Source organism: Ceratocystis lukuohia, assembly GCF_044167205.1.
Source record: "Ceratocystis lukuohia strain C4212 chromosome Unknown Supercontig1_pilon, whole genome shotgun sequence".
NCBI classification, from domain to species: domain Eukaryota; kingdom Fungi; phylum Ascomycota; class Sordariomycetes; order Microascales; family Ceratocystidaceae; genus Ceratocystis; species Ceratocystis lukuohia.
This window is the reverse complement of record NW_027263520.1, coordinates 2,125,148-2,139,930: the sequence shown is the minus strand read 5'-3', so window position 1 is coordinate 2,139,930 and position 14,783 is coordinate 2,125,148. Positions and strand designations below refer to the sequence as shown.

General features: G+C 49.6%; 3 protein-coding genes across 3 annotated transcripts; 2 read left to right on the top strand and 1 right to left on the bottom strand.

Annotated features, from left to right (window-relative positions):
* Positions 1–5,671: 5,671 nt before the first annotated feature.
* HOO65_010540 (L-arabinose-responsive transcription regulator ARA1) lies at positions 5,672–8,455 on the top strand (the record flags this gene model as incomplete). The annotated part of the gene is made up of 4 exons (XM_071005421.1): positions 5,672–5,729; positions 6,137–7,335; positions 7,390–7,509; positions 7,574–8,455. The coding sequence occupies 4 exons, from the start codon at positions 5,672–5,674 to the stop codon at positions 8,453–8,455; spliced, it is 2,259 nt and encodes a 752-aa protein (XP_070862362.1).
* A 113-nt stretch (positions 8,456–8,568) lies between these two features.
* HOO65_010539 (DNA mismatch repair protein MLH3) lies at positions 8,569–11,026 on the bottom strand (the record flags this gene model as incomplete). Its single annotated transcript, XM_071005483.1, has 3 exons — positions 8,569–10,252; positions 10,307–10,527; positions 10,697–11,026. 3 exons carry the CDS (start codon positions 11,024–11,026, stop codon positions 8,569–8,571), a joined length of 2,235 nt encoding a protein of 744 aa, XP_070862361.1.
* An 829-nt stretch (positions 11,027–11,855) lies between these two features.
* On the top strand, positions 11,856–13,640 carry HOO65_010538 (uncharacterized protein; the record flags this gene model as incomplete). Its single annotated transcript, XM_070999744.1, has 1 exon — positions 11,856–13,640. One exon carries the CDS (start codon positions 11,856–11,858, stop codon positions 13,638–13,640), a length of 1,785 nt encoding a protein of 594 aa, XP_070862360.1.
* Positions 13,641–14,783: the final 1,143 nt, after the last annotated feature.

The following is a 14,783-nucleotide window of genomic DNA, read 5'->3' as shown; positions in this document are numbered from 1 at the left end:
TAACGCTAGCGGGCCCCAGTGAGCGGTCTGCAACGAAAGGACAACGGCCTGTCTATCATGACAGGGATATACCTGACAGCTGCGGGATAGAGAACGTCAATGCAGCCGTTCTTGCAGCCGTAATCCTATCTAAAACGATATACTATGGGGGCTGAACGCAAAAGCTTGTGTAGTGTAGAGACAATATGTGGAAGTTGACTGGTTGTTTCAAGAGGATGATGCATCGTTATCAACACAAGGCAACACACAAAGTGCAGTGTTATAAGAGACAAGGGGCCGGCCTATTGGCTGGCTGATCCTTTCAATCAAGGAACTGAACATCGCCAGGCAATCTCCATATCAACACAACTTCTCTGTAGATGGGAGCTTCTGTATGGGCTACCTTGAGACACCCACACTCGCTTCGCAGACTCGCAATCATCTCGAGAATCTCTGTGGCACATTGCCCCCGTCGATATTGCCACCAACAACTCCGAGCGATAGGAGCTAGGATTCGATATTGCTGACAACATTCTCTGATTTGCCTGCACACGACGTTGGGTTCACATGATGAATGGAGAGGGACTTGGTATCCACGGTCTGGCACAAAGAGACGTGCCTAAGACATTGCAACGCTAAGACGCCTGGTATAGTTACCAGTCCAATATACACTTGTACCTCATGGCGGGTCGATGGCAAGCTAGGAGGCAACATCTGCTTGCAAATATACGTAAAGCCACAGGGATAGAGCATGATCTTGACAGCAGTGCCAAGTAAGCCAGCCTTGCTGTGTTGAGCTTAGGATGGTGACGTAAGCTAGAATTCATAGAATAGTATTTGTATGCTGTATTCTTCTTAAAGGATCTCAGTAGTTAGCTTGACAGCCCTCCGTCAGGTGGGTGTGAGAGAGGATGTTTCCCGTAAAGATGAGAAGTTAGTTCCATCTGCACCCCTTCTTTTAGGGCTAGAAGCAGGGTCAGATGGCAACTTATTAGGGCCGGAGTATCTATGGTGGCTCTTTGCATACCTGAATACAAGCTAGAAACTCGCGGTTTGGGTGATAGACCGGCTGATCATTGCTGAATAGAGATATAAAGAATCACTCACTGCAGAAAGACCATTCTTTCACCGTATTTCGATGCTCACAGTTCTCTTTGAGGCATGGGGGTAGAGGTTCATCATCAACGGCAGGCACTGGATATGCTGGCGAGCTCTTGATTTATAATATGTGAGAAATAAGGCCACGAGCGTAGTTTCTTAGGAAGACTCTAACCACTAGTAGATGCTGAGCCTAGATAGATAGTGCGATGGTCACTGAGTTAGGGCATGGTGTTGACTTGGAAAAAGCGTATAGATGTTCTATGCGTGCGCATGAACGGACTCAACACCAAGAGCCTCCATCACGCCAGCGAGAGCCTTTCTCACGAACGTATAGGACACTGAGACACCAAAGTTTGATTATCGCACATCTATTAACGTAAAATTACACATCACCCACATCGTAAGAGCCACAAATGCAGCCTTTAAGACCAAGCAAAAGACAGCTCGAGGCCAATAGTCTATCATGAAGGAAACTTCAACTACTCCTCATCTTCTACCAAGTCACCCTTATAATAGACTGAAGCTCGTCTATTGGCAGACCGAAGGCACAAATGCTCATCAGCAGAAAGGGCTCCTTGAACATACGCTTGCCCCCTCTTCGATGGTGTACTACTAGAGCTTTCCACCAAGAAGCACTTCGATTGAATTGGCCCTGTCTAGTCTAGAGGGCTATTCGTAAGCATGCATGAAAACAACTACCTCGATGGAAAAAGCGAAACCCAGTACAACATGCAAGGAAATTGTATATATATTGACAATAGCAGTAGCTCGCAGCGCATCCCGATGCTACCAAAGGCGTCCTTGGAAGGTATATGTCCTGGCAAAGGTAGCGAAGCCTTCCTGCGATCAACTCGGGCCTCTCCGATACCTCAAAGCCTTCCATGCCATGGAATACACCGTGGATACCACTACACATATTCCGGGTGAGCCAAGGTCCCCCCAAAAGCCGTTCGTTCTACTCGCAAACAACATGAAAATACAAGTGTAAGCACTGCCTAGTCTAGCCCCAGCTATACAAAGGGAAGCGGCTTTGAGAATCCTGCTACAATCTACTTTCTGCTTCTAACAACACTCAAGTGGGCGGTCAGTGGTCGACCTATGGTGGCATAGTGCGGTGGTGCGTGCACATGCAATATTGAGCAGAAGGAGAGCCATTGCTAATCCTCCTGACATGCAGCGTTAGGATACATATAGTTGTAGAGGAGCGAGAGCCTCCAGAGGCCATATGATTAATCAATGATTTGCGAGTTATAACTGACAGTTCGTCGTAGAAAGACTGTGTATAGCATATAGCACATAAGCGACTAACGATAGCCATAAAAATACGCATAGCCGTCCCATGAAGAACTGTAATTTAAGCTTAATGGATTTTCAACATCATACTAGATTGACGCTTCGGCGGATTTGAGCTCACAGGAGCCACACGATCCGTAGAAGCCCAAGGGCACAGATGACCTATATGGAAACATGTGGGATTTTTCATGTCAGCTCCTTGGTTCTAGAGGACGATAGAAAGTGCTCAGTATAGGTGCGTCAATGGGAAATACCTGCGATGGGGTCTCTAGAAGACAAATATGTGCATGGCTATTAAATGAAGCAGGCCTCTTATTCACTACCCAGCATCCTTGTCTGTGCATCACAGTGTCCATTAGCCCAAGCTAGCCAAATACGCTTACTAGCGACAAGAAAGCGTGCTTAGCAACGCAATATCAAGACTCCTTCTAAATGAATCTTAGCAGGGAAAGACACAACATGAAACACAAAGTCTCCAAGGGCACCTCTTTGAGAGTGTCAAGGCTGTTGGAGACAAAACGGGCCACAGAGCTTAAGAGCCCAGAAGAACAAACTTCGAAGCCTAGACTTCGCCCTGGATCCTTGGCCCTTAATGAAGATATATTCTAAATCAGAGGCAGCAACACTCGAGCGAAAGCGGAAAGGTCGAGCCCCTTTCCAGGCAAGCCACACGGAGTCTCATGAATTAGACGTGTTGCATGTAGCCCCCAGTAGAAATAATAGGGAGGCAGCATCAACAAAGGGCCAGCCCCAGTCCTGGATAAACATGGCCAAGATGGAACGTCAAATTGACAAGCAAGGCAGGGCTAATTTATTATGCCGAAGCCTGGCCTGCTGGCATAAAATCGCGGGGAAAAGGTCAACACGAACAGGAAGTCGTGGCTGCGAGAACATGGGGTCTATAGCCTGTGATTGGCGCGCTTGTTAAACTGCACAGGCTTAGGGTCTCATTGAGTAGGGATTCTGAGAGAGAGCTAGAGAAACAATAGTCTTCTTATGTCAGATGGACGGAGCTGCGATGGTAAATAATCAATAAAGGGGATGGGCCCTAGATGAAAGGCTGGTTGGTATTGGAGATGACGATGTTTGCATATTGGTAATATATTGGGGAAGGTGGTGTTTTGTCCATACAACATGGTGCATCGACAGTCTGTTGGAGATAGTGATATATGCATAATAAGAATGCTTTAGTTAGTTAGTTAGTTAGCTAAGCCCAAGCAATCTCACCTTCAGACGGTTCATATAGGAAGCACGCTGGAAAATCAGGAGCATTTTGTTGCTTGGAGTAAGCGGATAAGGAGCCTCCATGTACGCTGTGCTGTATCACCGCCATATGGCACAGCCATACCATCATGTCGTCCGTTGGTCGACAGAGTTTGGCTTGATGGCCTCAATAGAGCCTGCTGGAGTAGCCAAGTCACATGCTTGTTGTATGTCATATTGACCCCAAAAAGGCCCAAGAGCGGACAGCCGTAGCAGCAAAGCAGGGGTTGTCCCGTGGAATACTTGGGGAGTTGGGTCTAAGCTAGGTATGTGCGGGGTTGACTGCTAATTAAGACAATAAACCACCGAGTGAAGGCCCGAGCAACATCGACATCTTGGGGGAAGAGGGATGGGGGGAGAGGATTTCCCACTTCGTATGTGTAGTATGAAGACGAAGAGAATAGAGAAGCTAGCTAAATATTGCTGAGAGACATCAGTAGAGAGACAGAAACAGGGACAACGTCGATGGAGATGGATACGGAGATAGACATAGGGGGAGGCACGAGACCGAGACAGGAAGAGGAAGCAGAGCAGAGGTAGCGTAGGCCCAGAGCCTAGAATCCTAAACTCGAAGCAGAAGAAAGGGAGAAGTATGCAGTGGTCATGTGATGGAACACGACCATGCGAAAGAAAGACGTCGGCCTGCATAGCGTTGACGGCGCTTGCATTTTGAAATACCGCATACAGCATTACACAACAGAGAAGTCTATTCTGCATCCCCGCAGGCAATGTATAAAATACATAGTTTCGACCCTTTCTGGTAGCATGCCAATCAAGGTCCTGAGCCAGAGGCTTTGTTTTCCCTGGGTCTCAAAAGGAGCCCACCAGCCCAGGCCTGCTACCTGCTAGCCTGCTCATTGGGGGGTCCGTGTATGCTAGCTAAACAGCTACACAGCTACACTGTTGGGATAAGGATCACCAGCGGCGGTTTGAAAATCCGGGGAAGTTGACAAGGGGCAGCGAAGGAAGAAGAGGCGGAGAGCTGTTTCGGGAGAATTAGAGTCAAGGACTGCAGTCTAGCTCAATATCGCAGCTCGCGATATAGGCAGAGAGGCTGGCTTGGGCCGCTGCCGCTGCCTTCTGTCCCAGGGGCCCCATTTTTGTGTCAAAGATCTTCATCTGCTCAGGAGACAGAGGCCGAGCTCTGGCGATAGTTTTGCTGGCCACTGGTCTCCGTCGCGTTAGAGACGTGCCTGCTACGTTTTTTAAAACGGCGTCTTGAAAATTCATCCCTTCAGCCTGCTCGCTTTCCCCAACGCCTCGGAGCGTGGGGTCTGCCCCAAGCAGTTACTTCCACTTCATTCTCTGTCTCCACATATCCTTGTCCTTCCCTGCTAGGTTTCCCCAAAAGCGAGAAAGCTTGGCTTGGCTTGGCTCCTTTTCCTGCCCTCCACAGACGGCTAGCAAGGGCCACCGAGAGAGAAAGAGAGCATAAGACAGGCGGCCAAAGCCAAAGTAGACAAGAGACCTCCTTGTTTTGGACCGCGGCTTGCTTTGCTTCTAAGTGCTGGCTGGCCAACAACCATGTCCATCCATGCTTGCTGGTTGCAAGGGCCAAGGCAAGCATCGTTTCTGTACAAGTGCGGTTAGCCCACGTGAAGAAGTTGGGAAACAGAGGGACAAGGAGACGGGAACAAAAGAACCAGTTCAGCAAGGTCAGCCCGGCCAGGAGGGGGAGCAATTATAGAGCACACGAGACATCGTGACTTGCTGGCCTAGGTCTGGCCCGGCTTAGAGATCATCCCAGAAAGCCTACTTTGCAGCAACAAGAAATAAATTTAGATATAATAATATATTAAAGCTAGCGACAGGGCAATAGTACATAAGGCCAGACCGGACCCCTCGATTTGGATTCCTCATTTCTTCTAAAAGAGTCTTGCTTTTTTTTCGCCGTCACAAAACCATACGAGGGCTCATAACCACAGAACCCCTTTCCTTCTTATATTCTTCTTTGCCAATCTAACACCAACAACGCTCTCCCAGCCATCTGCTTGATTCTCACCTGATGCTTTTCTCCTCTCAACCGCCTACCAGTATGCTTCTGTACACTCGACTGGCGCCTGCAAAGGTCCCTAAAAAAAGATCACGATCTGGTAAGTTGGAGACTGCTGCAGCTACAAGACGCCCACCCCGCACTGCCCCAGACGGCAGGCGCGAAGTAAAATAGTAAAGCGGCGACCGAACCAAACGCATAAGCTCCGTTTCTGATACGGCGGGGTTGAAAAAAATAAAAAAATAAATGCTGACTGGCTGGTGATTATTTTTGCGGCATTTGATAGGCTGCGTTTTCTGGTATGTCGGCTCCCTCCCTCCGTGTTTCTCTTCTCCTATTGCTACTCAGATACAATTATCACGATAGCTAACGCCTTCTCTAGTAAAGACAAGGTACGAGAACCTGAACGAAAATACCAAAACTCGCTACTTCAGCCAAACTGACCCTCCCATCAGAAAAAGAAGTGCGATGAAGTTCGGCCTCAATGTGCTCGCTGTCTTGAAAAAGGCCAGGACTGCATTTATGAGCCCATCAAGCCACGCCAACGCCGCCGCCGCGATGAAATCACCAACACAGCCGACCCTGTGTCCTCATCAAGCCCTCCGGAATCGGCCTCTGCCCCTCCAGTAGCACCCTCAAAACGCCGCAAATCTGTCAGCCTTTCCGCCCACCACCGCCGATCCTCGACGGCTGTCGAACGTCCAGCTTTGGCTCGGCCTGGCGCTGTGCCACAAGCACCGGCTCCGGCCCCGGCTACTCCAACCACAATCTCTACCACAACCCCGGCCTCTGCACCGGCATCCACCCCGACCCTAAACCCGCCCCACTCGCCTCCAAAATGGTCACCAGAGACTGCCTTGGCATCGCGGATGCCTCAGCGCGTGGAGATCGCCCTAGACACAGAGTTTGATGACAATGATATTGAGCAAATAGATACCGAGAACGCGGATGTACCGCTAATCTCTCCAAACAATGACATCTTCAGCGCTGCAATGATGTCATTTGCTCAACTGGACTCCGTCGCCTTCCCTGGCTTTGAATCTCTTGGCTTTGATTTCGATCTCCCCATGATTGATAGCCCCGACGATGCAACGCTGGACACGAGCAGCACTGGCAGCAGTAGTAGTGCAGATGACATGTTGGTTGGAGCGAGCCTGGGGTCTAACATGGAACAAGATCTTGTCTTATTGCCAGCCCAGTCTCATACACAAGCACATGGCCATTTCCCGCAAAACACCGAGCGAGAACAGCGGGGATCAGTCTCCTCTACCCGCTCTATCGTGTCGGAACCCTCTTACCCGGCGCAATGCTACGATTCACAACTACAAAATTACCATCAACAACCACAAATCAGCTTTGAATTCAACTTGCCCAGCTTTTTCGAATTCTCTGACCTCCGCAACCGCCGCGCCCTGATTGACCACTTCTGTAACGTGCTCTCACATTTGCTTGTGTTCAAAGAAGATAGCGGAAACCCCTTCCAACAGCTGGTGCTTCCCTTGTGCCATAGTAGCATCGTGGTCACCAATGCTGTGTATGCCCTTGCGAGCGCCCATCTTGAGCACAGGGGCGTAGAGTTTAGTGAGACATCAGACTTCTTTCACCGCCAGGTCATCACCGGTCTTGCAAAGCTGATTGCACAGGGAGGAAAGGCCAACAGAAATGAATTGCTAGCGTCCATCATGCTCCTCATCTACTATGAAGTTGTAAGTACACCCGGTATAGGCTTCACGTCTCATATGTTAACACAGTCGATGTAGCTGGTGCAAAAGGGCCGATCAAGTATTGTTGATGACCATCTACGAGGGGCACTAACCGTGATGACAACTCGATATCAATCACCCGCCTTCCCAGATGCTACAGACCAGTTCCTTGAGCGAGTAAGTTGTCTTTCACGGCAGTATTGTCACGTCCATGAAAAATCTAACTTGAAACTTTTGCTAGGCCTTCAAATTCTACGATGTAATCTCTGCACTTTCGCTCGGCCGAGCTCCATTAAGCCATTCATATCTCGACACCACCCCTAGCTTTTTAAATTCGACGCCTAGTTCGTCGAATAGCAGCATCGACTCCTTATTGGGGATGTTCACTAGTCTATGGCCCATTATTCACCGCTTGTCCGCCCTCCAAGGCCTCAAGCGTAACCTCGCTGCTGCTATCACTGCAGAAAACGCCTCATCGATCCCTATCCTGAAGGCGGAGTTCGAGACAGGCTCCGCAGCTATTGAAACCGCACTCGAAGAATGGCAGCCTGAATTGCCCGGCGGCTGCTCAATAGCTGATCTATCCCCTGACTCTAACCCTTCCACATCTACTGCTGTTGCAACTGATTCTGCCACTGCTTTGCACCCTGCCCAGGGCCGTGTGCGGTCTATTCTCAACAATGCCCTAGCCTATCGTCATAGCGCTTCTGTCTTTCTGTACCGAAGTATCTACGGCTGTGCACGTGACCATCCGCTTGTCCAGCGCCACGCACATGCCGCGCTGGTGCACTGTATGCGTACTGTTCAGAATGCTGGGCCTATGAGTGCCCTTCTATGGCCACTCTTTGTCGCGGCATGTGAGGCATCGGAAACAGCCGATCGCGACTTAGCAAGACGCGCGTTTTTGGCTGTTGATCGGCGCCAGGGCATGGTCAACATCCAGCACGCGTGGACAATCGTGCAGGAGGTCTGGAAGAGGGCTGATGTCATGGCCGAGAAAGGCACTGCAGAGGATCTTAAACCTAAAGAAGATTTTGTGTTAGATGTCCCTAAAAACAGATTTGAGGAGGACTTGTGGCGAACCGTAAGCGATGATCTGGGAATCAAGGTTGTTTTTGGGTAAGGCGGTTGTATTGGGGTAAATGAAATGAACTATGCATGCGACATCTATATATCCTGCTGATTGGGGGGTATTATGTACAATAATCACGGAACACAGAACTCATAATCAATTAATCACTCTTCAGCATATTTCCTCCACGGAACAATGGCTTTGTATTCGTGTTGTTCAGCGTTTGCTTCCCACAGTCCATGCTTCGTAGAAAGGTCAACTAGCGGTACCATTGCCGGCCGTCCATGAGCACATTGAAACGGGAATGCGCAACGCGAAAGTTTCTCCAACAGAGCTTTGCACTCATTGTGTGAAAGCGGGTCGTTGAACATGACAGCGCTCCGGCATGCACGGGAGTTCAGTAGGTCTAGGATGCCCGTTGGGCATGTGCGAAAGCGAGCTACAAAGCCGTGGGGGCCAGCGGTTGCCCGAGGAGGCCCTGGACCGTTGGACGCATAGGTGTACGATTCGGCAAGAGTCCAGATCTCAGCGCGCAGAAGAGTAATGAGTAGCGCCGGATCTTGGATGCATCGAGCGTGGATGCTGGGCGGAAGAGACGAGACAATGACTTGCGTGAGTGGTGAAACGGGTGTGCAAGTATATGAGACACCCCAATTGCAGAAGTGATTTTGGAAGCGGATGAGCAAGTCTCCCTCCTGAGTTGGGACTTCAAATGTGAGAGGGGTTTCCATGGCTTCCGAGTAGGCGGGGGCAGTGGGTGAGGAAGAGGGGAAGTAGGAGGCCATTAGCTCTTCAAGGCGGGCTCGCTCATCGGCCGCGTGTTGGTCAACAATGACTAGAAGGCTGCCACCTGTATCTTGTGGCACTGATATCAGGATGAACTTGTGATCAACCTGGTTGAGCACATGGGCCCGCGCCAAAGCATCTTTCGATATTTGGCTTTTCACTGCCATAGAGGCAGTATCAAACGATACGTCATCTCCTTGGCCAGCACAGTTATGCGGTGAAGCAGACGGCGCTACTGCTAGTCTTGGAATACCACGGTCGCCTATTTCAAAAACGGGGTTCTTCCATTGGGAGACTAGCTCCATCATGCTTTTCTTGGGCCGCTTGGCTGGCAGTTCGACTTCAAATGGAGGGCGCGTTAGGTTTCCAGAGCTGTTTACAAGGGGAAGCTTAGGAAAGGCATTAGCCTGAATCTTTGGGTGCTGAGCCTGGCCGACTTTCATGCGGCTCCAAGAATCAAACACTGATCGGGGACGGGGTATAGATGATGGGTGGGAGATGACAGATGAGTGTTTTGTGCTTAATTTTGGTAATGGCTGCTGGCGAAGGGTAAAGCCAGATGATGGTTTGCTGTCTGATGCTATTATGTTGGTCTTCTTCAAGAACTCTTTGCAAACAGCAGTTAGCAAGTCTCCCAGAGTTGTTAATAAGGATGGCGCAAGAGCCAGTCTATCAACACTTAATTCTTTCTCAAGCAGGTGAATCTGGAAGTAGAACATAGGCCATTTCTCAAAGATTTTCCTTGGCCGCTTTCCGCTATTTACTTTGCTTGAAAACCTGACGTCGTCATTATCGATATGGTCTTGGGCAAATGCAGAGTCCGAAAATACCTTGTTGATCTGTTCGTACAGAGGGTCAGTGCCAGCGCTATTAAGAAGTGGCACCACGCCTATACTGATGAGCTGGGCTTTCTTAGACGGCGATGGACTATGCGCAATACACCCTTTTATAGTGACTCCCCGTACTGAAGCCGAGACTGGCTCCCACTTCGCATCGTGGGCCAGGTTTGCCTGGGAAAGTAGCCTCGGCGTACGCACTGCTAGAATGCGGTCGGCAACGGGCCTGAAATGTATCTTTTTTTGTTTGGTGGAGGACACAGCTAAATTTGAGACAGACTGCGTGTGTGTTACAGTTATCGAAACTGCCGCTGGCCAGCAAATAAGCAAGGCGGCGATGTTCCAGATAAGAGAGGCCCATTGCCTCTCTGAATCGGCAGTGGCCCGTTGACGCACACGGACTGGCATGAGGCCAAAGAGGTCCCCTACATTGACGCGAGTGCCATGAGGGGAGTCAAGGCTTCTTTCAGCCGGACTTGAGGGCGTGTTTCGAGAGATAACCTGTGCCTTGTGTAGAGTGAGCGAGTTTTGCGAAGCCAGGCCTTTGCAACGAGACGTTATTTTCACAAGAGATAGCGAGGCTAGAGACATCAAAAATACACCTTTATTGCCGTGGCAGTTTTGCAGTTCTAGCTTGGAAGTGTCTGAATTGTAATATTGGTTAGCTGACAATATGCAATGAGGTCTCAGTAGCCATAGTGTATGCAGCCTTAGTCCTCGTGTCATCCTCCGACTTACGATGTGCCTTGCCTAAACCCCCAGAGGAGGCAAACTCGGTAGGCAATATGCCGTTCCCATTATCCTCTACCACGCAGTTTCCTAAGGCATAGTCAAGTGTGATGCGGATCCGCGATGCCTCCGCATCGAGGGCGTTTTGTGTCAGGCCGACGATGACTTCATTGAGGGATGTGAGCTGTGCTGATGATCTGATCTGGGCTACAGCTGTAGAAGGGATTGGGCGAATAGAAGAGGCGGTTTTTATGGCAGCAGGGCTGTTCATCAGGGAGAATGGATAAGTCAAGTATGGGGATGTGGGATGACAAAGGAATGTGGATGGGTTGTTTATTGATCTTATAGGGATGGTAACACAGCGTCATTAGATAGGCTGGACACCGTAAGGGTGACAGCTGGTAGGACTGTCCGCCAGCTGCCAAGCCGGCGGCGATCTTGGACTATTAATAAACGCCTTGTTTGGGGCGCTGGAGATAGGATTGCTGACTTTGTAACATCACAATTAAATGTGCATCTATTAAATACGACAATAAAATTGAGTTTTGTGTTTTATTTTTTTGTCTTCTTCAGCTCAAGTATCAAATACACACAGCATGCGCCTGAAGTTTTCACCAGGCTTGAATCACAATTGCGCCTTTTCCTGCGTAGCCGTCTCGCGATCGCATATTTGAACCCACATTACAACCTCCATCAACCCCAAACATCAGCCTTCTCGCACCCCAGGTCGCTCTTTTTCGCTCTTGCTTGGGGCCTGTCTTCCAGATTCTAAGGCCCTGCCTGCTACCCACCATATTGAAAGTCTTTCTAGCCCAGTTTTTTGCGCCTTGATAAGAGACGGACCTCTGACTAAAAGGACGGCCATAGTCGCAGTCTCATATCTAATAACAGCTACACGCTACCATTACCACCGCTCCTACCACTGCCACTGTCATAAAGGCACGCACAATCCAGGGTTATGGCGACAACAACACAAGCCCCTCTCCAGTCTCATGGTATAGTTGTTTTCTCTCCACTACATCCAGCCCAATCCTTAGTTTCTTCAGTTTCCGATCTTCCCATCGCCTTGCTTCTACTCTAACTGTTTCCGCCTTTTGGACATGGCAGACCCTCAGCTGCACCCACGCCATCAACAACAACAACAACAACAACAACAACAACCGCCTCAGCCGCAGCAGCGATCTGGTAGTGGTCGACGGCGGCCCTTCTCCACATGGGTACGCAAGCTGGCCAACTTCAACAAGAATCTAAGCCTGTCATCATCGCCATCTCCAGCCAGCGCCAATAGCAACAACAACAGCAGTGCATCCTGTAATGACCCCCAGCAAACCGATGCTATCAATGCCTCTTCGTCGTTAGGCTCCGCGCGATATCGCCTCTCTACCTCTCATCAAGACCGTCTCCGCCAGCGAAACCGGTCTGACTCAGAATCCGCCGCGCCAACAACCACAAACCAGTCTACCAAGCATGCTAGAAACAGCTCATTAGCCGCGGTGGCCGCCCCCACGTCGACATCCAAGTCCCGACCAAAGCTCACATACCACATGAAGATGAAAAAGCCCTCCAAAAACAACAACCCGTACCCTCAATCTGCCCGACTGGTTGAGCTGATGCGCCACCGTCCTAGAAATACTGGGCCTCACAGCAGCCTTCCCTCATTCTTTTCAGCAGCGCCGTCAACTGCACGCAGCAACACCTCGCTCGAGTCTTCCTTTATTGAAGTCGAATCGAGTAATGGCGGTATCTTGCTGCCTGCACAAAGCCATGGAGCAAGCACAATTAGTGGAGGTAGAAATGGCAGCGGCAGTGGAAATGGCGATACTGCCAGCGTTAATGCTAGCATCATTAGTAGCAACGGCAGTCTCAGACATCCCCCCACCATTAGCGGCTCGCGGTCTATTGCTGCCACCGTCATGACAGACCACGAGACAGCCCGTTCTGCACTCACTGCAACCACAAATCTCACGATTGGCGCAGCTACCGACCGCAGTAGTGCCATGCGTGGAAGTGGCGGCGATAGTACATTCTCTTCCCCAGCGCCTAGTGTGCGTTCTCTGGCGACAACCCTGACGACCATCCAATCTCTGGCCATTTCAGCTGCAAATCCTGCCCCCAACAGCCATCACCACGGAATGCACCATATGAACGCGGGTGCTACAAGCCACACCACAATCACTTTCAACCAGCCTTTCCCTACCGCATCACCAGCTAGTGCCCTGCCACCACATCTCGCACCTTCAACTCCTGGACACCCTACTACCTATGCAACGGCCACCGCCAACAACTTGCTGACGGACAACGCTTCGATTCTCACCCTAGCATCCTCTAGCAAGCATCGCCGCCGCCGCTCGTTTGACACGGATGCTAGTGTGCGTGCCCTTGCGCCATCTTCACTATGGGGTGGCTCGCGAGAAAGCTTGCCGCTCAGCATTCTCAGTGCAAATTTGGAGTCCGGTCCTCCCGGTGGCAGTGGCAGTAGTAGTGGGGCCGGCGGCACTAGCAGCTTTGGAGCCATGGGTCCCTCGGTGTCTGTCCCACCAACTACTAGCCACTCTAATGCGCTGTCTCTATCCGATCGCAACAGTATCTATACCTCTTTTAGCCCTAGCACCGTGACTTCAAATGTCACCGGAGCCCGTGGCGACGGCTCTAGTCTTCGCAGCATGCGTAGCGGCGGTCTCCATCTGCAGAACATTGCCGATGGCGTGGGAAGTAGTGGCCTTGCGGTTAGTAGCCCGCTTGCGAGCCCTATGGAGGACGCGTCTCTCGAGACGCAGAGTCTGCGTGAAGCTACCTTCGGCACTAAGGACACAGACGAGGATACGAAAAAGGCGCTAGCCAAGGGCAAAGAGCCTATCGCCCTGTCACATATTGTGTACAACTAAAGACAACAAAGGGAGAGGAGACAGGCGAAAGGATGGATACGTGGATGCAGCTAACACGGCTACAAGCACAATGCAGTAGTTCAAGTAAGCGAGGATATGGGAGAGAGGTGGTTTCTCCAAGTTGGTAGATGGGGCATTCTTGTCGGAGCCTTTATTTTATATTTTCCATTTTTCTTCTAGTAGCGCCAGGTTCTTGTTTTTTTTTTTTTTCTTTGTTCGATCACGATAACTTGGGGGTTTCGCTTGTTTTCCTTGGTTTCTGAAGAGGCTCCTTGCTGTCTGTTTTCTTGCTATTTTTCATGATTATTCTCGTTAAGTATCAGTATTAGGCGAGACGCACACAAAATTATATCGTCACAAGACAAAATCAAATAAAATCTACAGAGATACACAATAGTGGTCAAAGCCTGAATCTTGAATTCAAGAAAAAGTCAACTATGCGTTTATTCTTCGTCCCTCTATACTTACCCAATCTATCCCATGACAGGCTGTTCTGAACAAAAAGAAGCAAAAGAATATAAAAGCAAACCAGAAAAACAGAAAAACAACAATACCAGGAAAAAAAGACAGAAGAAACATATAATGGGAAGGAGAAGAGCAGCCAAGCATAAACAAAAAGGACAGCAAGAGCGAGATGAAGTGGAAGAAAAAGAAACGCCAAGAAATAAAGAAGAGGGTGAGATACAGAGACGTTCTCTTCAATTCGAGAGCAATTAGAAATAAGTAAGAAAAAGAAGAACCACGCAGCATAAAAAACAGCAAAGCCAAAGAGAGGCAATAACAAGAAAAAAAAAGTCAAGTGAAGGGACCGACTAGTGAACGGGTTGCTTCATCAAAATTCCTGGCCTGTGTTCGTGATAGCCATAATCGTGATCGGTAATGTAAAATAAACGTCTTTAGAAAAGGGAAGTAAAGACAAGGAAGGAAAAGAAAAACGACGTCATAAAGAAACAGTGGGAGGGGATAGACTACTAAAAAGCAGACATCCAGTATCCGATGGGCCGAGGATGAGGTTAACGCCAGTTAACAAAGAAATAAAGAAATCACCTCCGTAAGTGAGAGGGAGTACCGAGCCAAACACACAGTCTTGGAACAAGAAGGTAATAGAGGTGCTAGACACATGTTGCAAATAACATTAGGTCC